At 40.2% G+C, this 26413-nt stretch overlaps 3 protein-coding genes across 3 annotated transcripts; all 3 read left to right on the top strand.

The window, feature by feature from the left end:
- Positions 1-6712: 6712 nt before the first annotated feature.
- LOC109236411 lies at positions 6713-12369 on the top strand. Its single transcript, XM_019402586.1, has 6 exons — positions 6713-7093; positions 7172-7304; positions 8032-8135; positions 10005-10149; positions 10226-10354; positions 10568-12369. Exons 1-6 carry the CDS (start codon positions 7053-7055, stop codon positions 11966-11968), a joined length of 1953 nt encoding a protein of 650 aa, XP_019258131.1. The 5' UTR covers positions 6713-7052; the 3' UTR covers positions 11969-12369.
- Positions 12370-12922: 553 nt separating this feature from the next.
- Positions 12923-14335, top strand: LOC109236444. The gene has a single exon (XM_019402625.1). It carries the CDS (start codon positions 13280-13282, stop codon positions 14066-14068), a length of 789 nt encoding a protein of 262 aa, XP_019258170.1. The 5' UTR covers positions 12923-13279; the 3' UTR covers positions 14069-14335.
- Positions 14336-15927: 1592 nt separating this feature from the next.
- On the top strand, positions 15928-23268 carry LOC109236431 (MAP7 domain-containing protein 2-like). Its single transcript, XM_019402615.1, has 4 exons — positions 15928-16165; positions 21674-22293; positions 22372-22542; positions 22792-23268. The coding sequence occupies exons 1-4, from the start codon at positions 15928-15930 to the stop codon at positions 23266-23268; spliced, it is 1506 nt and encodes a 501-aa protein (XP_019258160.1).
- The last annotated feature ends 3145 nt before the right edge of the window (positions 23269-26413 follow it).

The following is a 26413-nucleotide window of genomic DNA, read 5'->3' as shown; positions in this document are numbered from 1 at the left end:
AGTATTGTTGGACTCGTAATTGAATGGGTTTGTCGGATTTTGTGAGTTTTTCGGATTTCAAGATGCGGTCCCGATTTGAATTTTTGGTTGACTTTGCGTAAGTGTGTAAAGATTCGACCTTTATCATTTGGGATTATTTTCTTAGGCATCATTTGATGTGTTTGAGTTGCTTTTGATCAGCTTCGAGCCGTTCGAAGGTTGTTACGCGCGGGATGGAATTTCTACAGTATTATTTGGCTTGCTCGGTATTAGATTTGGCTCATTCGAGGTAAATAACATATCTATACTTGAATTTGAGGATATTAACCTCGGGACTATGTTATACGAGATGCATTGAGGTGACGCACATGTTAGGTAACGAGCGTGTGGGCGTGCTTATTTGGTTGAGAAATCATGTTTAGCCTATATGCTTATTTGGTTGAGACCTAATGAGGCTATTTCTGTTGTTTTGAGTTGTCTGCTCTAAATTTATTTATATACTCAGTCATGATTCTTCATTTGTATATCATATCTCAGTCTCTGTTCATCATTCATTGTTACAGCCAATGATATCATTATTTGGGCTGAGTGGTACGAAATTGTGAGCCCTTGAGACTTGAGAGATTGATGACTGAGGTGGACTTGAAAGTCGTGTTTTGAGTGTTATTTATGGGATCGGACTGATTTCCACGGATGAGGTGCAAGATGCATTTTTGTGTATTGGAGTTGGGCAAGTCTGGAAGACTCGAGGCCGGGTTTTGACCGCAGCTTGGGCTCGGTGGTTTTAGTTGTGTGAGTATATGCTTTGGACTCATATGTCCGGTTGTGTCCGTTGGAGCGGGATTGATGGCTTAGTGAGTGGTTGGATGGCTATGATGATTGTGTTGTGACTGCGGGATGTGTTTAGATGGCTTGATATGTCGAGAAAGGTTGCTTGGGATGTGGGAAGGACTATCAGAAGCTTGAATTCTATCTCAATGTGTTGTATAGTCTCGAGTTATGATCGTGTTGAGGGATCTTTCATGTTGTTTATTTGTGAAACTAAGTAGATTCTCATGCCTTGTTGATGAGTTCAGATTCAGGAAGATTAAGTGATTGCGTAGTAATTGTGGTTGTGAAAGGGTATAGAGAGATGTCAGTTTGAGGCTAAGTAGGTGGATTATCACCTACGGGGTAATCTACGGATGTGTGATCCTTATGATGTTGTGTGGAGGGTTTCTTTCTACGAGTGGGATTTATGTATTGCGATTTGAGTTTGGATCGGGTGAGAAAGTTGACCTGACTGTCACGAGGATGAATGTGGGCCTAGCGGATGATTTGAAGTATTTTATGGGTTATGTTGCAAGAGCTTGTGGAGGATTTGGTTTAATCTCACTGCGGGATTATACTAGTAATAGAGTATGGGTATTGTAAGTTATTGGATATTTTGTCCTATGACTTTGAGCCAAGTGTGGGAGTTTTCCATCAGCGATTTGATTGCATGGCTGTGTGTTGTACTGGTTTTAGTTTGGGGCATACTTGCGAATCAGTTATGACTTACAGAGGATGAGATCTAGGATGACTTGAGTAAGGAAAATTTCTAGATACATGTTATATTACACTTTATGGGTATATGGAAATCGTGGAATGAATTGAGTTGTTATTCGTGACGGATGTAGTGCGCATGGAGTAGGAATTCACTCATTTGCTTAGAGATGTGGATTACTTCTTTCGGTGTTGTTGTGCTAATGGGGCACAGGTCGTTCCGCCTGTTTGGGCGGTGCAATTGAGATTTGAGTAGAGTGGATGACTCTCGAGAAGGTTCTAATGGATTAAAGGTTTATATGTGGCAATTGAGAATTTTCTAGATTTGTATAGGGCTAAGATCAGAGATTTGCATTGGATGGAGTCGGGACTTGCGGTATTTGTGAATCACCATGGATTCTACATTTCAGTATCATAAAGGTAAAAGGATAACTTTAAATTTGTAAAAGGTATCTTCAGAGTGGGTGTCTTGGTTGTGGCACTTTTATGGTGCTTAATAGGGAATACAACGGCTTATGGGCCCTAGGACGGTGTGGTTTTATGCTAGGATCTCTTGTGGTGAGCTTTGGGTAAGGATCATGGTGTTCTGGCAAGGAGAAGTGTCAACATGAGGGTAATTCGGAAGGAACTCGGAGAAACACGACAGCTTGGTAGTAGGTTGGATTAGCACGATAATGGATATTATCGGTTCTTTGGATACTTATAATGTGGTGAGTCTCTACAGGTGTTTTGTGACAATACTCTTGGGTTTGGCGACCTGCTTGGCTTGGTTGAGTTAGAGGGATTCAATTCTAATGGCTTGGTTATATGCAAATGGGTTTTGAAGTGTACTCGATAATTTCTGCCACAACTTGAGATGGATATTATATATAGGTATGAGGGGTATGCGGCGTGTTGTGATTTTCTCATGGAAAGGATCAAGTGGAAGGTTTCTGTCTGATCATGTGTGACTCAGAGTTGATAATGAGATTCTCGTGATTTTCACATGATGGCATGATAGATGTGATGCGTCCTGTGGGATTGAGATTTGCATGTACAAGGTGGCGGTTCAGATTTGGTGGGAGGGGCATGAATTTTGGACAACATGGACGGTTTCAGATGATTATCTGAATGCTATTACAACTTGGTATTGCCTGAGAAGGTGTGTATTTTAGGAGGCGCACTGTGTTTTGACTTGTGGATGCTTCATTGGTATTGCGGTACTCGCCTGGTTGATCGGCTGCTGATATTTAGATTTTTGCTATGTGGCATGGAAGAATTATAAAAGTATTCCTCGTGGGATGATCGTGTATGAGAGATGTGTTAGACATTCATATGGTGGATCTCTCAAACCAAACGACCTCTTCAATCCAAGCCGGCCGCGACCCTCTAAACAACCCGCCCGCTCAAGTATTTTAATCCTAGCCGTTGATCTCTCAAGACCCTCGTTCACCCTACCCCTTTAATTATCCAAACCACTCCAAAACCCTACCTATTTCCCTGAGACCGCCGCCTAAAATTCTCTCGTTCTCTCTTCTTTGAAAGAAACCCTAGCCGCCTCCACTCAAACCCTAGTCCCAATCCGATATTACACGGAAATCTTCCATGTTTCCTTTCCTTTTTTGCACACACGGTGATTCTTACCATCTCCTCAACGTTACAGTGTGTTTGGTACTCAGTTATTTATGGAAGTTAAATCAACGGGTGTTCGTTCGACTCTAATTCTGTATTATCTTCATGTTCTTGACTTGATAGATTCGCTACCAGGCTATATATGTCTGATTCAGTGAGATCTTTAACTATTTTTTGTTCTCCATCTTGAACTAGGGTTTGCTACTATAAAAACCTCTCTGGCTACCCTAAGACAGACCGTGGACTACTGTTATTTTCTCACTCTCACTCTTTCTATACTATTTTGCACTCTTGATTGTGGTCGACTGAAAGCCAAGGCCACCAGAATCCTCTCTATCGACATCTCTAGTGCGAGCACTGCTCAGGGCTCATTTGAAGCTCCTGTGAACTCTGACGCACTGGGATTTGGGGTTTTTGGTTGTTCTCTTTGCTACTGATATGTAAGCTGTTTCTAGCACTCGGTTTTCTCTTCTATTTGTTTGTTGAATCTGCAAACTGATGAGTACCTTGACTCTTGCAATTCTATCTTCTTTTGCTTGTGCTCAATGCTCTGTATATATCCATGTTGTTTGAACTTTTTTGAACCAATATGACTTCAATACCGTGTTATTTTCATTTGCAATTCTACTTGCTTTGAAGCTATTCTGCAGTTCTGAATTTCCTAGTATCAAAACTTGCTTAGATTAGAAACTTCAATATATGCTCATTATGTTCAGCTTGAATGATTTTGATTATCTTTAGCCTGCTCTATTGTTCTAATCACCCATTGTTTGAGCCTTTTCTCATGCTCTGTCTTGGATTCTCGTATTGAAATTCTTAGGGAATCATCTCTTTCCCAGAACTTGTTTTAATGAACTTCTTTCTAATAAATCCTTTATGTGATGTAACGACCTGGTTGGTAATTTTGAGCTCTAGCATGTCGTTCAGCGATTTAAGATCTTGAGTAGCTTCACTTCATGTTTTATAACTTGTACGTGAGGTCGGAACTGAATTTTGGGAGGTTCGGAGTTGATTCGAATGGAAAATTCTCAATTCGGAAGTTTTAAGTTGTAAGAGTTGACCAAGGTCTGACTTTTGAGTAAGCGACCTTGCAATCGGGATTTGAAGGTTCCAATAGGTTCGTATGATGATTTCGGACTTGGGCGTATGTTCGGGTTGAGTATCAGGTGGTCCGGAAGCATTTCAGGACTTATTGTGGAAAGTTGGCAATTTGAAGGTTTTAGAATTTTTTAAGTTTTGTTTGAAGTCGACTTTGGTGTTATCGATGTCCGTTTGGGGTTCTGAGTCTTGGAATATGTTTGTATTGTGATTTATGACTTGTACGTAAAGTTTGGCGTCATTCTAGAATGTTTAAGTGTAATCCGGATGCGTTCGTCGAAGTTTGAATGTTTGAAAGTTAAAAGGACGATTTGATCGTCGATTCATGGTTTTGATGTTGTTTGGTGCGGTTTGAGGCCTCGAGTAGGTTTTTGTTATATTTTGGGACTAGTTTGTGTAATTGGACAGGGTCCCAGGGGCCTCAGGCGTGTTTCAGATGTGTTTGGTTGTATCGCGCTCTTATTTGATGTTTCAACGCCGTTTCTTTAGACATAAAGGGTACCATATTGATCAAACGACCTTTTATTTGATGATTGTATTGAACCATTAGATCCTTATCATAATTACAGAACCATAGCAAAAAGAATCGTCGAATTCCGAGGTCATATGAGAGCGTTATGCCCATTTCTGTGTCGGGAAAGATTGCTGGTTTCTGGTACGGACTTTGTTCTTCGCGAACGCGAGGAAGGTCCCGTGAATTCGAAAAAGGAAATTTGGGTTGACCGGTCAACGAGAAAAATTGCTCTTCGCGAACGCGAAGGTGTCCCACGAAGGCAAAGAACAATAATCGCCTGGACAATGTTTTAAATAAACACACCGAGCATTTTAGTATTTTGAGCATATCTTGAGTTCAGTTTGAGGTGATTTTTACGGTGTTGTTCTCGTCTCTAAAAGGGGGTAAATATCTTACCTTTATTTTGATGTTTTTCCATGATTATTTTCATTGGTTATCATTTTTATCCGTGTTTGGATTGTAAAAAAATTGGGATTTTGAGCCCCATAGTTATGAGATGGTAAATCCTTGATTTGAGGGTCAATTCATGAACTTGGATGAATTTCGGAATATATACTATATAAGTTATGGGTAATAATTAATTTCGATAATTTTCGGAACCCGGACGCGTGGGCCTGGGGGTTGACTTTGTTGACTTTTTTTGAGGAGTTGGTAATTGTTATAAATTGATTAATTATGAGTATTGGAGTATATCTTTATTAATTTCACATTGTTTGACTAGTTTCGGATCGCTGGGCATCGGTTTGAGGTGTTAGAGAGGTGTTGGAGCCAGTTATAGAATTTCAGAGCGAGGTAAGTCTCTTGTCTAACCTTGTGAGGGGAAAATTATCCCGTAGGTGTTACATTTATTACATGCTACATATTGTGAGAGCTACACACATACGAGGTGACGAGTGTCCGTGTGTATGCTAAAATTTCTGATTATGTCCGGATAGACTAGGATTCACGCCATGCTTTAATTATACTATTTGAGTTATCCGTGCATGTTTAACTACTTTATTTCGCATTATAACCTGAGACTAGACTCGCGCAGAGCAGTGTACTCACTATTTTAAATATTCGACGAGCTACTTGATTAGCCGCGGAAAAATTATGCTTCCCTTACGAATTTCTCCCGCGTTGTGCGTATTCATCAAAAAGTTTTCTTAAATTTCATAACTCACACGTTTATTTGTAAGTGGGGTTAAGGACCCGTTAAAGCTTCTTATTCTAATGGGATTAGGTCGTTTGCCTCGGCAGGATATTGTAACACACTCTTATGGGATCGGCCGTTCGTCTCGGTAGGATATTGTAACACACTCTTATGGGATCGAGTCGTTCACCTCAGCAGGATATTATTGTACCACACTCTTATGGGATCGGGTCGTTTGCCTTGGCAGGATTATGTACCACACTCTTATGGGATCGGGCCATTGACCTCGTCAAGATATTATTGTACCACACTCTTATAAGATCGGTCTGTTCGCCTCGACATTTCTATAAAACACTCTTATGGGATCGGGCCATTCGCCTCGGCAGAATATTGTAACACACTCTTATGGGATTAGGTCGTTCGCCTCGGCAGTATCATGTATCATATTCTTATGCGATCGGCCCGTCCGCCTCGGCATTTCTATAATACAAGCATTAGTTATACACAAAAAAAAAAGTTATACACAAGTTGAAAAAATATATCAAATAAGATATTAATAATGCACAGAGTTAATGCTTGCATTATTTTTTCTAATACCTCCTGCCAAACGACTCCTAAAAAGTCACAACATGAAGCAAGCATCAAAACCAATTTGGATGAAAATCGTCACCTTTCAGGATTTTCAACAAGTTCTTATGGTTAGTAACCAAGTCTTCTCATATATTTCTTGAAATCTTGTCCATTTTGTTATTACCTAAATATTCATGTGTGATGATTGACGGGCAATAACGTCCGAAACACGTTCATAAAGGCTAGTTTAACCAAACATGACGAAAATTAAAACGGTAAGAAAACAAAACAGAAAAAGGAGTAATAAAAAGTCGAGAAAAGGACAGCTTTGAAATCCGTTAGACCCCCTTTGTCATTATTTCTGTATTAAAAGAAAAATTCCAGAAAGTCCCCTAAAAAACTCCCAAATCCAAAGTGTCTGCTACACTTATCACTGCTCTCTGCACATACACACACAGTTTTATACATACAAACAACCATACTTTTACAAATCTCGTGTTTGAAGCTCACTTTGTGTATTTATAGATCTGTTTACATGACTTGCACAAATATATACACACGATTACTTGAAGCTGAAAAGTGAAGAGGGATTTATTTGGAAGTGAAGGACTACTGAGATCAGAGATGCTTGATGGTATACTAAACCGTGGATTCAGCTCCAAATGGTTAGACTTTTTCTTTTTTTCTTTTTCTATATGGATATTCCGATTTGTGTTTTGAGTTTGGTTTTGAAATGAATGAAGCAAATCGCTGATAAAGGCAACGAGGACACGAATCGAGGTGGTGAGACGGAGAGCAGAGGCGAAACAAAGGTTTTTGAAGGAAGATCTTGCCAAATTGCTTGATAATGGCCTCGATATTAATGCTTTTGGAAGGGTGATTTATTTCTTTTCTTTTTTTTATAAAGCTTTTTCGTGCTTTAAGTTCTTTTTCTACAATAATTTTATACCGATTTGAATTTACTGCGTTCTATCTATTTGTTTAGTTCGTTATTTGACTGAATTTTTTACTGAAAACAATTGTGTTTGGATCCGTTCTTATGCTTTGAAAAAAAGTGAAAATCTAAGAGACCGTTTGGCCATGAGAAATTTTTCATTTTTTTCGATTTTTTTGTTACTTTTTTTTCGTTATCACTGCTTGGCCAGAAAATTTTCAAATTTTTTTTTAAGATGAATTTTGGAATTTTTCGAAAATTTGAAAATTCCAAAAAGCAGTTTTTTCAAAATTTTCACTCACATCACTCACAAAAATTCAAAAACAACAAAATTATATTTATGTCCAAATTTCAAATATCATTTTTCAAATTTCATTTTTTTTCAGAATTTTACAATTCTTATGTCCAAACGCCCACTAAGAACATGATGAAAATGGAATTCTGGATGGATGCAGTTTAATTGATTGGAATTCATAGCATTAGGAACTTCCTTTTAGAATCATCGGAACAAAAATATTAGTTAATGCCAGAAGAAGTATGGAATTGGATTTGGTAAAGGCAAATGAAAAGTCAAGGCTTATTGCATTCTTTCTTTTCTTTAAACACTCTTTTATATCCTGAAAAATTAGAATCTAATGTGGTTTAATGATTTCTGACGAGGTGAGGCAGACTGAAGAAATTTTGCTAGGGCAGAGCCTCTTATCCTGCTACGACTTTGTGGAACAATCTTGTGAATATATTGTAAAGCAGCTCTCCTACATGCAGAAATTAAGGTATATCATTACTTTCATTCAATGCAATTTTAATCTCTATAGTGGATTACACAATTATTTATAAAAAAAAGGTTGGTTAAGGAAAAAGTTTCTACTTGGGAACATCTGGTTTGTAACAGATACGAGTAATTCTTTTAAATAGGATACCACGAGAGATCTAACTAAATTGGAAAACGAGCTACCTTAAGGCTTCAATTAAGCAAGTCGCACATGAGCCTTTACATGAGTCATGATGCAACACAATGCAAAAGGACTTTGTAGTTTCTTGAAACCTTATGAAGAATGTGAATTCAATTTGTTGAACTTGTTTAAATATTCATATTTGGTAGTTTGTTCTTACTCAAAGTGATAAACAATATTTTCATGTAAATTAACTGGCTAAAAGCTAACTACACAATGTACGGATCACCCACTGGTCCATGCATTTTATTTCAAGCTCAACCAGTTGTTTGTTGTGAATTCTTAAAAGGAAAGGCCAGATTTAGTACCAAATACATCATCATAGACAATATTCTTTTCTGTAGATTGGGCCTAACTATCTTTAATCTGGAAGTGCCATCTTATTGCAAACTGGACCATCACTTATCAGCATCTTATGTTGGGACGAAGGTGACATGGCATAGACTTTGAAAGATCCATCAATTGACTGATGGAAATTCTCAGAAAGTTCCGCACTTCTTACCATCAATGAACTTTAGTAAGTTAAATGTCAAGTAGAGAGTGCGGTTGAGTTCACCGGTTTCTTACCGTTTCACTTTTTTCTAGTCGTTTAAGCAGTATAATCTGATCTCAAACCAAGGTGCTCCCAGTGAAATGCCTTGTTGACTAGACAAACCAAAGTTTCTCCATACATCCTCAATTTTAATGGGATTGTACTGAAACTTCCATTCTGTGCTAAATCTAGCTTGTGTAAGGCTTTAAAGGTTAACCGTAAATTGTATCCTTAAATATTGCCTCTTTTAGAAGGTCTTACAGTGAGTTCTTGTCTCTTTAGAAAGATCTTACAGTGAATTACAACCGTTTCACTTCTTTTTTTAACACACTGATTATGACTATTGGACATCGCAACTGGCCAAAGAGGTGAAACTTGTTTGAGAAAATGGGCCTTGGGTTTCTTATCAACTCAAAAAGTGAGCTCATGCGATGATGATGGCCCAAGATTACATAAGAGACGACAACCCCCTCAACCATTGCGGGACACTTAACAACACCCCCATGCTAAGCTGGACATTTGGTGCTTGGACAATAGAAATGGGAGCCCAATTTTGGATAAACCAAGAATAGGAGGAATGGTCTGGTTCTGGTTCCATATTAAGAAAATAGATCTTGGTCCTAAGTCCAGTTTTGTCAAAAGTCCATTTGAGGCGCATTTAAGCCTTGAAGCTCAAAGAAGCTCAAGGCAGATGTTTCGTCTCACTTAGGTTGCACTTTTAATGTAGATAAGGCACTAAGGCATGCAGCTCATTGCCCATAAGTTCTATCTTGAATATAGCGGGTACTAAGCAACAAATATGTTTGACAAAAAGATATATTAATTAATAAGGAAATCATTATTAATGAAGTTGTCACTTTTTTCTCGCATTATATATATATTTTTATTTTTTCTTCATTGCGCCTTTTTTAACTAAAGCTCACACTTTAACTGCGCTTTGAGCTTAATACCAAATAGAGCTCGAGCACTTTTTAGCAATTTTTGCCTTTGACAACACTGGGCCTAACTCAAATCGCAAAAGGTAGCTCATGAGGTGAGAAAACCCAAGATCATGTAAGGAGACAACAATCCTTCCCTTGACCAATGCAGGACACTTAACAAAACCATTGTTCCCCAAATATGATAGTAAGTAATTGACACATACTGTCTATATCCAGGGACTGTCCTGAGGACTGCAGAGAAGCTGTGGCATCATTGATGTTTGCTGCAGCAAGATTCTCCGATTTGCCAGAATTGAGAGAGCTAAGGGATTTATTTCAGGAGAGATATGGGAACTCCTTAGAATGTTTTGTTAACCAGAAGGTAATTTGTTTATTATACTGTCCTACACATCTTGTTTTATCTGTCTTTTATATCTGACTTACTTCAGTGCAATTAGTTTGTCGAGAAATTATCTTCAAGACCCCCTGCAATGGAGAAGAGAATTCAGTTGTTGCAAGATATAGCTTTAGAATTTTCTATAAGGTGGGACTCCATGGGATTTCAACAAAGGATGGCACTTGCACAGGTACATCTTTTTTGTTCAAAACTGAGATTACCATTGGCTGCTAAAAGGTGTAAAATTGTTGTTAGTGTTTGCCTCCAAAATGAACGTTCATCCTTAAGTATCCTAATTTGCTACTTCTTTCAACAACAACTATCTGGGGAAATGAAACATAACTTTTCCCCAAATATAGATACAAGTGAAGTTTCAGCATTGCATTTTCCTTGATTATTGTAGGCCAAACCAAACAGCAGTGGATCTTCACATTCTTCTACTGGAAACCACATCCTACCAAGTGGCAAGGGTGGTGGTTCAAAAACTGATAGACTCGATGTTGCACTTGGTGAAAGGCACAAGGGCTTTAATGATCAACATTATATACAGACTGGCAGAGATGGTATTGTCTTAAAGAAAGAGCAGCGGGATCTTCATTCCTCTGAAACGAATGAATCAAATATGCAAGGAAATAAATCGCTTATAAAGCAGGAAGCTAGTTATTTCAAGGGGCGAAAACATGATATGTTGTTTGATAAAGAGGTGGAACTGACAAGGGCAAGAAACAAAGCAGTCCTAGAGAAAGATGATAATTCAATAAAGAAAGCAAAATCAGGCAGTTCATCACATGGGGAGAGGCTAGAAAGTTTTGATAATAAATTCACTAGATACAATGAAAATCATGGTCAGATTCTCATGGAAAGATCAGAGAGTAGGGGACTCCCTTTCAAAACTGATGATGTCTCTTCTGCTTGGAACACAGCCTTTGAAAAGAATACTGTTAACTCAACAAGAATGGTTCAGCAGGAAAATGGAAATAGGTTGACATCCTATGCCAACCTTGCTCTCCCTCCACCATATATTAAGTCCAAAGAGAAAGCCGTTCCTCCTCCCTATGTAAAACCAAGTGATAGCAAAGAAAGAGCCCCTAAGGGTTCTAAGCAGTCTGCTTCTGAATATGATGGGCATTTCAGAAGTACCTCTCCATGCAATAAACTTGATACAAACAAGACCAATAAAGAATCAGATCTTCCTGATCATGAGGCTCAAACTGGGTTTCCTGTACTAAATAGTCACGGTCATGAGAAAGAATTCTCTCATAAGGATGGTTTGACCTTGCCAAAACCAAGATCTGTAAGGAGAAAGCACCATAAATCAGTGTCAAATCGCGGCGAAGAGGGGAAGTCTGAAGATGCCAGAGTGGTCAAGAAAAGTTCAAGTAGCCGGAGAAGGGAACATTCGAGGAAAGGCTTGCAGATATTGTTTGAGGATGAAAGCCATCAGAAAGATGATGAGGAAAGAATGATAGATAAACTGTTGCTGCATTACAGTAAAAAACCATCAAAATGTGATGTGGAAACTTTGAGGAAAAAGCCACAAGCTCATCTTTCACATCTGACAACTCCTGATGAATCCTCAAATAGTCAAACCAACAGAGATCAACATGAAATGGGATCAGATATGCTTCCTTTCCCCAAAAGATCTATTTCCCTCCCACATGAGCAAACTGCTCCATCAGAGGCAACAAAGGTATTTGCTCGTGCCAATTCATTTCAGCCAGACAACCAGGCATGTCATGTGCATCCAAAACTACCAGATTATGATGATTTGACTGCCCGATTTGCTGCTTTAAGAGGCCGATAATTTTAATAATAGGTTAACCTTGGGGAATGGTAACCATTTTTGTTTACTCTGTGTGTGTTACCTCTTCACATTCATTTACACAGGTTGATCTTGTCCTTAGCTGTTTACTGACTGGAACCTGTTAACTTGGAACCTGTATTACTTGACAACCTGTACCCAAAATATTCATCTTGATGTTCTCATAGGCACAAGTTTCCTAATACTACAGGTAGGAGGCCTAGAGCTGCATCATATAACATGTTTCATGGCGTAACAAATGTCCAGGCACATTTACGGCTTTAGCTGTTCCTTGCTCTATATCCCATTTGTGTACAAGTTGATTGTAAAACTGTAAACATTCATTATTCATATGTAACCTTGATCTTTGAGGCTATGAGATTCTTTGAGTTACTGTTCCTATGTATGCGTGCCCCCCCTACTGGAGTGCTGCTTTCGTGGACTTAAGATAAAGTTGTCTTTTGCGTTAAAGATTGAAAATACTATTGAAGGAAGCATTTGACTGGTATTATTTGTTTAGTGGCAGCTTAGACGTGGTTTCTTTTGTCAGCAAGGAGACCTATTTCAACTCGAAAGTAAAGAGCACAGACAAATGTTTTGTTTTCCTAAAAAGTTGGCCAAATTGACTTGCTGTCAGAAAGCCCTCGTTTGCTCAGAGCAAAAGCTTGGGCATGTACTTACGAAAGCTTTTCTCCTACTACTACTCCCTTGGATTCCTTCTATCTGGCATTGCTTTTCTCAACTCACACACGAGTAAAAATGTTATTTTCCCGCCAAAATTTCCTCACGCTTCCAAAGTCACTTTTATTTTACAAGATTATCTTGTTTCTCAACACCCATATCAGCACACATAGATAGATAGATAAATATATATATATATTATATATATATATAGAGAGAGGGAGGGGGGGGGGGGGGTAGGGAGTTAGGGTAGAGGGTTAGGTGGCCAAGCTTTGTTATTGTTTGTTATAGTTGCTTTAGTACATCGCTTAGTGTCTTTCGTGTATTTTCGTATTTCTAGACTTGTGTTATTACTTTTTGTTGCCTTCGTTTTGGTTTTCTATTTGCACTACCTAGTGTTAGTTTTGTGTTTTCGCTTGGTTTTCTGATTGGTTTGCTTATCATTGCCCCTTCCTTTATCTTTCATGAGTCGAGGGTCTACCGGAAACAGACTCTCTGCCTTCTTAAAGATAGGGGTAAGGTATGCGTATACACTACTCTCCCCAAACCCTACTTGTGGACATACACTGGGTTTGTTGTTGATTATATATATATATATAAAGAGAGAGATTGTAGGGTAAACCAGGCGTTGTAATGGCAGCAACATTAGTAATGGTGGTGAGCCTCGCAATAGTTTTAGGCCTCGTCTTAGTTCTACTTGCTGAGCTCTACTGCTCACTCTTAATTCGTCAAGGACGACAGCTCCAAAAGACACCTCTGAATTCCACCACCTCCGCTACTGCGGCCCAAAGCTCCAAGGAACCACCCCGGCAACAACAAAACCATTCAACTGCTTCAACTCTCAGTGACTTCTATGCGCAAGGGGTTCTTCATGCTCCTAGAAACTTTCTCATCCCTGCAGTTACTCGCAACGACAAGTTCGACCTTGAAATGCAAAGCTCTCCGCAAGTCTCCTCCATTCATCATCAAGTTGGGCTTATTTTTTCTTCACCACATTCCCATCCCTTCATTTCGAATTTATCCCCTAAACTAGTCCATCAATTTCCACTCCAGTGCAGCACTAGTAGTGACATTGAAGGAGTTGACGGTGGTGCTACAAAGAAGCAATTAGTATACATATCCAATCCCATTTACGATAACGAAGCCTGCAGGCCTAGCAGAGGTGATACCCTATTTGAAACGCCTGATTCATTGCCTTCACGTCTCGAAAAAATTCATTCTTCTGGGAAAGACGACAATGGTAGTGGCCAATCATCATTATCTAGTCCCTCTTCACTCCCATTAACTCCAATGAAGAAACTTCCAGCTGTGGCATGTTCAGTTTCACTAAGAGATGCTAGGTCACTCGGCACTTCTGGAACTTCCAACAGTAACAACACTTCGTTATCCTCAGGATCTCCTTACACTTCTCCTTCATGGTGAATTTCAAAAACTAGTTTAGGTAGTTCATGTTATAGAATGCGGTCATTCATTAGGCCTTTGTTCTAATGCTATTTTGCCGTCTTGCGAGCTGCACTAGTGTGTGGTTAATTAGTTTTGGGTAGTATTAGTTGTCAATATTGTAACAGGGATGCAAAAGAGTGCTGACAAAGACTAATATTAGACTCATTGGAAACTTACAAAGTTTGAGGCGTGTTAATGGGGGCGCTTAAACCAAGTTCATGCCTAAGTGTTCCTTTCTGCTTTCTTTCTAACAAAGAATGAATTTTAATTTCTTGTTTTTAGATACGCCTGCTTGTGCATTGTCTCCTTCTTTATCTGAGCGAAGGAAACAAGCATATCTTTTTTCCTTTTTCTTAATGCATATGGGGTGTTGGGATTGAAAAGGTGCATGTGAAGATGTGGTGGACCAAAAGATGAGGCAACAAATATCTCCGTTTTCCATGAGAAGGGACCTCTTTGTGCTGATTTCGATGAAGTTGGGATAAGAAAACTAAAGCGTTAATCTCCAACCCTAACTTTCATTTTCTCCTCCAAAATGCAGTTTTCTTCAAACTACAGTAAAGTTATTTCAAGCATTACTTCATTTTTTACGCCAAAAAAGAATATTCGATTTTATATTCTTCTCTCTTCAATATTATATTATTATCTTTTATTTAAATTTTATTTTCTTGTTTCTATTAATTCAATCTATCTTTTTCTCTTTCTTACATATTCATCACATATAATTTAATATAAAATTATTTTATACCATAAATTTATAAATAATATAATTTGTAAGAAAATATTATAGATTATATATATTAACGATGTTTACGAAAAATGTGAGTAACAATTAAATATGATTTGTGGTTTTAAAGATATGTGATTTATTCCAATACTAGTGAATGTACAAATAATATTAAGTTTAAGTAAGAAGAATTGATGGACCAAACCAATGTTGTTAGAGCAATAAGGACCTCCAGCTCGATTATCTCAGGGGCCTCGAGGTGAGCTAAGAGCAATAAAGTATGAACAATAAAGTAAAGACAATAAAGCTGAAGAACAATTGTTGAGCACGGTAAACAAGAAAAGCAGAATAGAATGTTCTATTGCAGAGAATGAGATCTCCTTACAAATGATTAGGGTCTCCTTTTAATAGGAGGGGAAAACCCTAATATGGTACATTCTCAATTATGGTAAAGAATTCTATTGGTACAACTGTATAACAACCTAGTACGGACTTGTACTATTTCGTACAAATCTTATCCCTTACTTTATACCCTGACCCACGTGTTCTTGGAAATTTCCGCTCTTTCTTAAGTGTCCTCGCAATTGTACTGCCCTCGAGGCAGATCATGTCGGGTCCCCGATTTTCTTCTCGAGGTGCGCTCATCCGGGCCTGGCTTGACTCTTACTTCGAGCTTCCAGAACTCGGACTCGGAGTGTAATCCAATCTTAGAGATCGAGCTCTCCGATTTCTACTGCATACAGATAGTCCCCACAATTCTTAGAATGAAATGATATGAAACGATTTGGATATTCGAAGTCCTTAGTGATGGCGTCATCTCTGTGATGCAAGCATTCGAAGTGATCGAAATTTCCCGTCGGTCCGCTTCCCCAAAAACATTGAATGCATGCCAGTATTGGTCGGCCACTAATGCCGCCGATCCGTCGTTTCCCTTCTATAAATATGAGGCGATTCCTCTAAGTAAAGAACTTTACTCTTTCTTCATCCCTTTCCCATCTTCATCTCTTTCTCCAATCACCCATTTCCTCCGCCTTTTTAAGCGTCGAAAAACGTCAAGCTCTTGCCAGAGACAATACACCCCTGTGCAATCTATATTCTTTAGCTTGTAACTATGGCCAAAACTTCCAAGACGGTCCCCAAAAAGGACAAAGCATCGTCTTCTTCTGCCTCCCGGCCGGCCAGACCGGTGGTGCCGCCAACACTTGAGGAGATCACCCCTGGTCCTTGCATTATTAAGAAGGACTTTAGTATTGAGAATCCCCCTGATGTCCCAGGTCGATGCGAACATGCGTCTCGATATATTAGCTTGATAACGACGAAGCTTGTCGAGGATGTAAAGAAGGACTGTGGTTGGGGAGATAGGGTCGAGGTTCAGATCCCGAAACCCGGCGAAATCATTACTACCCACGTGGAGGGGTTCTTAAGTGTCTACACTTACCCCTTCACACTGGGTCCCCTCGACCCGGTGGTGATTGAATTCTGGAAAAGGTACGAAGTCACCCTCGGCCAAATTCACCCTTCTTTTTGGCGTATCGTGATCATGTTGCGGTATTTCTCTAAGAAGGCCGAGGGTTTGGAATTCACCCTCAGCCACCTGGTTCGATTATATCGGCCCCAGTTATTTTGAGGGCTCATCAAGCTGCAACGCCGAACAACGAAAGCCTTCTTTGCCAGTACCTACGAACCCAAAGATCGGGGTTGGATGAGTCGGTTTGTTAGAGTAGAACTTCGGACGTCATCCCCGGAGATAAAATGCCGTTCCCGGAGAGGTAGAACTTTAGCCGTAAGTGGAGTCCGTATTCCCGTATCTGTCGACGCCCCCTTTTTCCTCGCGGAATCGGGTTCACGATATTCGGGAGGACAACTCTATTCCCTTGCGAGAATTGGGTTTTTTGGAGTTTGAAGAGTCGCCACCTAATGATTATAGTGCATTAGGACACTTTAAGGAAGAATTTGAGATGAAGAACCAGAGTTTGGGTAAGGGCTAGAAATTATCTCGAGGGGAAGGTGTTAAGCACCCCTCAAGATCCACTAGTGTGGTTCCCGGCCATGCTACAATTGTGACTTTTAATGCAAACAAACAAGCATTGCAAATACGAGAAAATTATTACAAATAAGGAGCACAAAAGGTTAAAAAAAGTGCTGAATTTTAGGGACAGAGCAGTTTAGTTAAAAGTGCAAGTAGGAAGAAGTCAAGTACTTAGTGCGAACAATCTGAAAATTAAGTGAAAATCAGAAGTCGAAAGTCCAACAGCTTTTTAAGATTCAGAAAATTGTTAAACTAATAAAGAGGCAGGGGGGTCCTAGGTTTATATATTACATGGATCATTCGCACAACACTGGTACTCAATTGTACGCATAGTGTTATCGTGTAATCATCATCTCCATGTCTACCCTTTCCCACCCCGTTAAGGTATTGGAGCGCGGAATGGTATCGTTTGCCTATTGCATGCTATTACCCGTCCCAAGCTATCAGTCCGGGGCATTAGGACTTCTAATCCTAAAAGGGGAAGAAAGGGATGGGGCCTTTATGGAGTTTAAAGGACAAAAATTCTAATCGACATTCAAAAACAAGTAACAAGTAGGGGAAATGAACATACAAACAGGTAAGGCTCGTATAAACCCCGTAAATCAGATAACATCTAGTTTAGCATGCCTTTACACATACTGGTTATGGTCTTTAAAATTAAAAATTAAGCAGCGAGCGGACTGGTTCGATACATACGTTTAGACAGGAAGCCCACATTAGGCAACTTGGATCCAATTGTACGACCTTAAGGTATTTTAAGCGAGTGATTTAGAAAGTATTGGTTCTAGAAAAGTAGTGTAATGCCGGAAAGTACAGACTGCAGTCAGTTTAGAAATAAGTTTTAAGAGAATCATGAGTATAAACCATAAAAGGAGTTCCAGAGTCAGAATTACTTAAGGAAAGAGTAAACTGCAGACCTGTTTTAAAGACAATTTCAGGAAGACCAAAACTTAGTTGGAAAATGTTTAAGCCGAATTTTAGAAAGAAACCATTTCGGAAGAGGTGCTGATTTGAAAAACTCAAATGTATACTGATTCAAAAGAGTTTTCGTCAAAAGATTGAGGCTGAAAACATTAAGACATTAGAGACCAGTTAACAGATTGTTATTGCTTAAGAAGAATCAGACGAACTTGATGCGGAATCCTATGATATCTATATCTGATTAAAAAAGGTCTGTTAAGAACTTGTAAGAAGAGGTAATTATTTACTTACCCTACAGTTTGCCTAATGCATATGCATTCCCTATAGGCATGATTTCTATATGCACTGATTACATGAACGTTAAGGTCCTATAGGCAGGATTTCTAGATGACTTATATCATAATTAAACGTTAAACCCTATAGGCATGGTATCTAGGTGACTTGAATCAGAAACATCGAACCATCTTATGTGCAGTATTTCTAGTAGAAAAATTAAAGTCCTAAAGTCATGATATCTACCCTTTATTGATGCAAGAAAGTAAAACCCCTCCCACACCCTTTTACTAGATTCCCCGAGTTCTATACAAATTATTACAACCCAATGAATCAACTGAAATAATAAAAATACATCAAAAACTAACAGCTAGATCCAAGCAGCCTAATTCAATCTTAATGTCCAATAATATGTATTTAACCAACTCCGGGGTCCAGATCTCCAAAGCCTTCTCATTATCCAGGGTGTTTCAACGTTTCAAGGAACCTCAGGGATTCCAGGCATTGCTTACACCCAGGATGCCATTATGAACAGGATGATGCAGTGTGGAATAGCCAGCCCTCAGGCATCCAAGTTCAGAGGGAGCTCAGGGGTCCCAAAGCATGGCTTGCAAGAGAGGGGCAGAACTTATAGCTAGGAGTAAGTGCAAAGTGAAAGGGAATTAAGGGGGCCATGACAAGTGGTGGTCATACCTAGCCATAAGGTAGGCTGGCACAGCCCTGACTACTTGCTAGATGAACAAGTTAGGAGCAGACCTTTTGATGGTCAGACAAAGGTCTGGATAGTGATTAGGACACTATCAGACCTAAGTCAAGGCTCAAGCACATAATGGGAGAATGGGAAGTGGGAATTGATTGAGTTAAGGAGTTCAATGAACCCAGTTCAGGATCATAGACAGCAATATTGGGGTGCTGCTATGCCCTGAACAATAAACTCACATACAAAGGGGTAAAAGGGGTAAGGGAATTCATAAAGCATCATATTCACAACAAACAAACAACTGCACAGATTATTTAAATGCTGGACTGTAAGAGAAGGGGAAACACGTTATAATATGCTAGAAAACATGTGGACAAAATTAAACACATTGTTCTTGGGGCATATAAACTAATTGAAACATACCGGTATAGAAGTAAAGAATGCAGAAGAAAGCGAGTAAAGTCCACAGCAGTGTGAGTATCAGAAAGAGAGAGTGAAAGGGAATTGTGAACTCAGATGGTATTCTGTGTTCGTGTGTGTTCAAAGAAAAGGGAGGAGAGTATTTATAGCTTTAAAAACGTGTAGAGAAATAAGGTAACAAATACAAGTCTATCACAAATATGGCATGGTCACAAATCAGAATCAAATTAGTATAAGACTCTCCTTTAATCAGGGGATTCTTATTCAAACGGATACTAACAGGATTTAAATAAGGAAAGGGAGAATAAGCCTTGTAAATAGAATGGCTGTTGCCATAAGAGAAGCAGTAAGGTAATGCAATGGGCAATTAAGTCTAAGTACAAGGTTTGAAATTATTTTTGAAAAGATTCAGGGAGGCCAATCAAGGAAAAGAATCAATTACTCCTTAACAGGCGAGTAAAAATCAGCATTTCACAAAGGAAAAGTTTTGAAAATTGATCACAAGTTTTGAGAATCAATCACAGAAGGAACTCAGTATATATAAATGAATGCACAAGTAATAGACACGTGAAGCCAAGTTATGGCAAAATAACAGCATATAGTAGTAACCAAAAGAAGACATTCGAAGCATGATGGTCAAGTTTCAGTGTTTTAACAATAAAGAAGAAGATCAGAAGCATGCAAAGAACTCAGAACCAAAATAGTCAAGAGAATTGAAGGCATTTACTGCAATTTCAAACTGACGAGTTGCACAAACAACTTCAAAGAAATTGAATGATCCCCAAAGAGACTAGGGTTTTCAACAAAAATCAATGAATTTAGGAGGGAGATAAGCAGAATAAACAAATAAACATGGTTCAAGAACCTCGGATAAGCCCAAAATAGGGTTTTCACATGCTAAACTTAGATATAAAAATTAGGCAAATCAAGCGACCATAACAAACAGACCAAGAAAAACTCAAAAAAATCCCCAAGAAAATTAGGGTTTTTCACATGCTAAATAACAACAAACAAAACACCAGTAAAACATTGTCGAGAATTAGAAAGAGATTTGAAATTAACTTTAAGACATTGAAACCCTAGGTTGAAAATAAAAGAATTTCTGAAAGCAAAAATATAAGAATCTTCGAGAAAAAACGCATAGAAGGTTCACAACACACATAGTCAGGAAGATCTAAAATAAATCGAAGGAAACTTAGAGATTAGGGTTTCGCTAAGAAACCCAGTTTGACGAATAGCCTTTGGGAAAAGCCATTGATCGAGCAGAAGAAGTCGAAGGTCGAACTTGAATAGCCCGACTGGCCGGACCAAAAGGTTGAAGAACGACCGGAGAACAGTCACGAAACAAAGCTGTCGAAACCCTTCAAGATCTGTCATTGGACCTTTAGAAGCGAGCACACAGAAGCCATGAGAGGCTAGTATAGGCCTCCGATGACCTGAGAAGCCATAGATTAGGGTTTTGAGGAGAGGCGGCGGTTAGGGTTTGGGGTAAGTTGAGAGAGAGTTGAGAGAGGAGAGGATTCAGAGGCGGCGGTCGAGAAAAAATGAGGTAGGGTTTTAGGGTCTTTTGAATTAAAAAAGGAAAGGGAAGAGGAGAGCCGTTGATCTAAAGGATCAACGGCTGGGATTAAACGGGTTAAATGGGGAACGGGTTTGGGTATGATAGAAAGGGTTTGGATCGGGTAGACGTGTTAATTGGGCTGGGTAATTGGGTTTTTAAATTGGGGCTGAGATGGAGTGCCAAAATGGCTAAAATTGAAATGCAATAAGGCCAAATTGTAAATAGCCAATTTTCCCCTTTTAATTTTATAAAAATGTTATTACTGATTTTAAAAACAAATTAAACGTACTGGATAAATAAGTATTATATAAATATTAATTAAAAAAATACTGGGACTAATTATATAAACGTAAAATGTCATAAATCACAAGATGGGCTATAATTGCAATTACATGCAATTTAGCTTTAAAAATACCAAACAAATTTGTAAAAATATACAAAAAATTACCTTAATTATATTTGGTGTAAATATGAGAATAAAATAATTTATTCACAAAAAATGATAATTTTGGGAATAATTATTGGATTTTGTACTGTTAAAATAGACAATAAATTCATTTAAAATAAGGAAAAATACCAAAACTCTTGGGAATGCTTATATATGCATGTATATGCTATTTTGAGGATATTTTGAGTACATAAAAATACTTAGGGAAAAATTGGGTATCAATAGTATCTATTCATATTCTGCTTCCATTTTCCATAACGCTTCTATCTTTCTTTTGGCAGCTAATGCTTGGGCGCCCTTAGCGGTGCCCGACCTCGAGGATTGGGTCCGAAAGTTAGCTGCCACTTCTTCTTACGATGAGCGCAAGTAGCGTGAATTATTGAAGGGCCAGTGGGAGGCCAAGAACCATGCTTAGTTCCTTTCAGCAATTTCAACATTTTCCATACATTGGCGGCGTTTTTACTTACTCACGCTTGCCTGTGCAGGCCTTGGTGATGCATCCGAGATGAGGCCGGCTCCGCCCAGGGAAAAAACCAAGCCTTCAAATCCGAAGTCCGAGAAGGACAAAAAAAGAAAAGGGTCTCGAAACCTGAAGGCCCTCAAGACAAGAAAACCCCCGCTCAAAGGCTGCGGAAAAGATTTGCTCAAACGGGCGCAGACTCGGCCCATGACTCCCCGGATGATGAAGAAAATGATGATGAAGAGTCGGCGCTGGTGACTCGGACCAGGAAGCCAATCGAGGTCGCCAAGCCTTCCGAACCGGAAACCTCGTCCCGCGGTGAGGATGCCCCGAAGGAAGAAACGGGCAAGGTCCCTGCATCCCCGGAGGTCGAGATTGTCCCTCCGTCTTCAACAACTATACCAGAGGGGGTAAATGCTGAGTCTCCCAATGTTAATGAGAACGCCCCAAGTGAAGAGCTCGGCGCCGCGACAATGGGTCACTCCCTTTCATTTCCAACTTATTCTGAGGGGGCAATCGAAGAAGCCAACGTTTTGCGTATGCCCGACCCAAATAAGATTATCGAGGACAATCCTTTTCAGGGTTGCTATGCTGGGATTGAGGATGCCAACGACCTTAATCATGCATCCTCCATTTTTGAAGAGGCTCAACGTCTCCTTTCCCGGGTAAGGACTTGCCCTTTTTATCGTAATTTTTTCTTCCTTTCTTTTCTTTTGACTGATATGCCTCCATTCCACTTACAGGACATTGTGAAGATTAGAGCTGAGCTGAGCCAATGTGAGGCTGAGCTCAAGAAGGTTTTGGGTGAAGAGAAATCCTTGAGGCTCCTCTGTAGCCAGAAGGAAGAAGAGCTTAAGGATCTCCGAACCACATTGGCCAAAGCTCAAAAAAGTGAGTCCGAGCTAGATGAGCAGGTAACTGTGATTTTAACAAAGTTCGGCCTTCTTGGCCCTACTTCGGAGGCTAATACTTCGATATCTCAGCTGCAGCAAAAGCTAGATATGATTGGGCAGCTCCAGGGTGAGGTAGATCAAGTTCGGGCTGATTGTCATCAGTGGAAGAAGAACATGGATCAACTTGCTGCCAACAAGGAAGCTATTACGGCCCAACTGGCCTCGGCTGAAGCTCAGCTCCGAGGCGTTGAAGCGAAGGGTCTGGCTTAGGCCAGGAAAATCGAGGGGTTGGAGGCCGAGCTGGCTAACGCCCGGGCCGAAGCTGCACAGGCTAAGGCTGAAGCTGTACAAGCCAAAGCCAAAGCTGAGAAGACGAAGGCTGCGGCCGATAAATCTATTTCTATATACTTGAGGGAAACCATAGCCGTTCAAGCTGAGTTGAGGGAGGCCTCTGACCGAGGAAGACGTAGCAATGAATTGGCTAAGTGCCGAGCCCGGAGGGAGACTCTCGAAGAAATCCATGCCCGAGGGTTCAACCTCGCCGGGGAGATAGCCGAAGCAAAGGCGCGAGAAACCGATGCTAGGTTTCTTGTCTCCTCCGATAATGAGGATGTGGTGAGTGGCTCCGGGGACGAGGAAGGTGAAGAAGATGTTCCCGAAGGAGATGAGACTCCCGAAGATAGATCCGCTGGAGATGTAGTTTCTGAAGACGACACTCCCGGGGGTGTGACCTCGAAAATAGATTAGGCTTTCTTTCTTGTGCAAGGGCCCCTTGCGGGAGTTGTAAATATGTTTTGTAATTTTCCCTTATGAATATAAAGTATCTTTTTGCTCTATCCTTGATTTGTGTTGACTTTTATTTTGTCCCTGTTTGTGGAAAATTCCGATGATTCAAATACTTAGTTCGAGTATCGGTTCAGACTCGTAATAAACCCTTAGGTTTTTAATGCTCAAGTTCGTACCCCTTAAGGTTTTAGATGATCCTCGAGCTAAGCTTTAAAATCAATTTGAGGTGAGCTCGGAACAATGGGGCCTTTGGGTCCGAGTTGAATGAGAATGGAGTCTCGGAGTCCCATAAGCTTTTGGTCCTATATCTCTTTTAAGCTGGCCATAAGGCTCTTGTATATCGGCCCTTAGGCTCTTTTAAAATTGGCCCTTAGGCTCTTTGAATTGGGCTGTTTTGGACTCTAAAATGGCTATATAATTTTTCCCTCTTTTCGGATAAAAGACTTAGTGAAATTTTAGTTATGCCTTAGCATGTGTTTTTATACCCGTTGGGTTTTTTGAAGGCTCAATGTATCGGAACCTTATTAGTCATTTTGTTTGTGTAGATATAATTGAATACCTCTTGAGGTTTTTCCGAAGGCTGGTGCTATCGAAGCCTTTGGATTATTCGAGGGCTGAATTTATCGAAGCCCTTAGATTTTTCAGGGGCCGAATTTATCGAAGCCCTTTATATTTTTCTTTTGCGGGGGGTAGCCTGACTTAACTGGTTTTTCAATGTTTGAAGGCCTTTAATTTATAGCGGAAGTCGGACGTCTCCGAATCGCATTATTTTGGCTGCAGCCTTTATGTGACCGTAGTCTTTAGTATGGCCGTAGCCTTCGGTTTTGTCACTTGGACTTGTTTTCCGATAACTTTCCGAACTTGTTCGAAAAGTTAGTCCCCGAGTATATTGGCCTTGGCCTTTATTTCGAGGGGTGTTTCGAGGGGGTGCCTTTTTGAGGTCTTATGAGTCCGAACTTTCGAAGACTCGGATGTATTGACTGTCAGTGTCAATCCTCGAGTATTTCCTGGTGCTTTGGCCCTTGAGCCGCTTCCCATAGGATTATAAGTGTAGAGCTCGTATGATAGCAAACTTCTTTGAGATACAAAGTGTTTTTGATATAACCGGAATGCTTCTTTAAATAGTTGATACATGCGTACATGTTTTGCCGTCGAGGCTCGACTATCCTATATGGACACGGTTCATTTGACCGTTTGGCCCATTACAAAGTTCTCCCTCTTAGGTATGATGTATCTTTCTCCGAGGGTGATGCCCCCCAGTATTCGAGGTTGGTTGAAAAGAAGCCTTGAATACTTGTCAAATGTTCCTTAGGTAGCATATATGTGTTTCCTCGTTAAAAACCTTGCCGGAAAAACCCACTTGGGATTAAACCCGGTCCAAGGGAAAAAGAGTGCAACACATGCTTTAAAACCCAAGGTCTTCGAGCTGAAAGGTGCCTCGATATCTCTGATCGAACATCTGCAAGGAGTTAGTTTTAAATACAAATGGAAAAGAGGAGAAGGTCATACCTCAGTAGTAATATCGCTTGAGTAACGATACATTCCAATTGTTTGGTAGTTGCTCGCCTTCCATTGTGCTAAGTTTGTAGGATCCTTTCCCTACGACTCCGAGGACACGGTACGGTCCTTCCCAATTGGGGCCTAGTTTCCCTTCTTTTGGATCTCGAGTGTTGAGAGTGACTTTCCTTAGGACTAAGTCTCCGACTCCAAAATATCGAATGTTCGTCCTTCTGTTGTAATACCTTTCGATTCTTTGTTTTTGTGCGACCATTCGAATTAATGCGACCTCACGTTTTTCATCGAGTAGTTCGAGAGTAGTGTTCATAGCTTCGTGATTTGAGTCCTCAGTGGCATACTAAAACCTGACTCTAGGTTCCCTGACTTCGACTGGGATCAAAGCTTCGGACCCATATACCAAAGAAAATGAGGTCTCCCCCGTGCTCGACTTCGACGTCGTTCGATATGCCCATAGCACCTCGGGAAACACTTCTCTCCATTTCCCCTTTTCATCATCTAACCTTTTTTCAAGTTTCGAATGATGGTTTTATTTGTGGACTCGGCTTGACCATTTGCACTTGGGTGGTAAGGTGCTGATAGGATCATTTTAATTTTATGGTCCTCAAGGAATTTTGTTACTTTGCTGATGATGAACTGTTTCCCATTGTCATATGTTATTTCGGCGGGTATCCCGAACCGACATGTGATGTGGTCCTATATGAATTCGATGACTTCTTTTTCTCTTACCTTCTCGAAGGCCTGCGCTTCAACCCATTTTGAGAAGTAGTCAGTCATAAACAAAATAAATCTAGCTTTACCTGGCACCGTTGGTAGGGGGCCGGCGATGTCCATCCCTCATTTCATGAATGGCCAAGGGGATAGGATCGATTGGAGTTGTTCACCGGGTTGATGGATCATCGGTGCAAATCTTTGGCATTTATCACATTTTTGAACGAAATCCTTGGTATCCTTTTCCATGCTATCCCAATAATACCCTACTCTGATCACCTTGTGAACCAGAGAGTCTACACCAGAATGGTTCCCACAGGTGCCCTCGTGGATTTCCCGTAATACATAATCAGTGTCCCCGGGTCCCAAGCATACTTCCATTGGTCCATGAAGGTTCTTCTGTACAACGTTCCATTTTCATCGAGTGAGAATCGAGCTGCTTTGGCTCGAAGTGTTCTTGACTCTTTTGGGTCCGCGGGGAGCTTCCCATGCTTCAAGTAATCCATGTACTTATTCCTCCAATCCCACATTAAACTTGTTGAATAATCTCTACATGGCCTTCTTCGATCACCGACTTCGATAGTTGGATGACAGTCCCCGGGACGATATCATCTTCTTCTACCGATGACCCCAAGTTTGCAAGTGCATCGGCCTCGCTATTCTGCTCCCGAGGTACATGTTCCAGTGTCCATTCCCTAAAGCGGTGCAATGCCACTTGAAGTTTGTCTAAGTACGTCTGCATTCGATCGTCTCGAACCTCGAAGCTCCCGTTTACTTGATTTACTACCAAAAGGGAGTCACACTTTGCCTCGATGACTTCTGCCCCAAGGCCCTTGGCTAGTCCGAGACCTGCAATCATGGCCTCATACTCGGACTCGTT

The sequence above is a fragment of the Nicotiana attenuata genome, unplaced genomic scaffold (genome assembly GCF_001879085.1).
Source record: "Nicotiana attenuata strain UT unplaced genomic scaffold, NIATTr2, whole genome shotgun sequence".
In the NCBI taxonomy this organism is placed as follows: Eukaryota; Viridiplantae; Streptophyta; class Magnoliopsida; order Solanales; family Solanaceae; genus Nicotiana; species Nicotiana attenuata.
This window is presented reverse-complemented; position numbering and strand designations above follow the sequence as displayed.

Coding starts and splice junctions, on each gene's coding strand:
- LOC109236411 (XM_019402586.1), top strand. CDS start 7,053: ATGCTTGATGGTATACTAAACCGTGGATTCAGCTCCAAATG. Junction 10,150..10,225: donor AATGTTTTGTTAACCAGAAG/GTAATTTGTTTA, acceptor CAGTGCAATTAG/TTTGTCGAGAAATTATCTTC. Junction 10,355..10,567: donor AAAGGATGGCACTTGCACAG/GTACATCTTTTT, acceptor TGATTATTGTAG/GCCAAACCAAACAGCAGTGG.
- LOC109236444 (XM_019402625.1), top strand. CDS start 13,280: ATGGCAGCAACATTAGTAATGGTGGTGAGCCTCGCAATAGTTTTAGGC.
- LOC109236431 (XM_019402615.1), top strand. CDS start 15,928: ATGGCCAAAACTTCCAAGACGGTCCCCAAAAAGGACAAAGCATCGTCT. Junction 16,166..21,673: donor GGATGTAAAGAAGGACTGTG/GTTGGGGAGATA, acceptor GATGCATCCGAG/ATGAGGCCGGCTCCGCCCAG. Junction 22,543..22,791: donor AGTCCGAGCTAGATGAGCAG/GTAACTGTGATT, acceptor GGTCTGGCTTAG/GCCAGGAAAATCGAGGGGTT.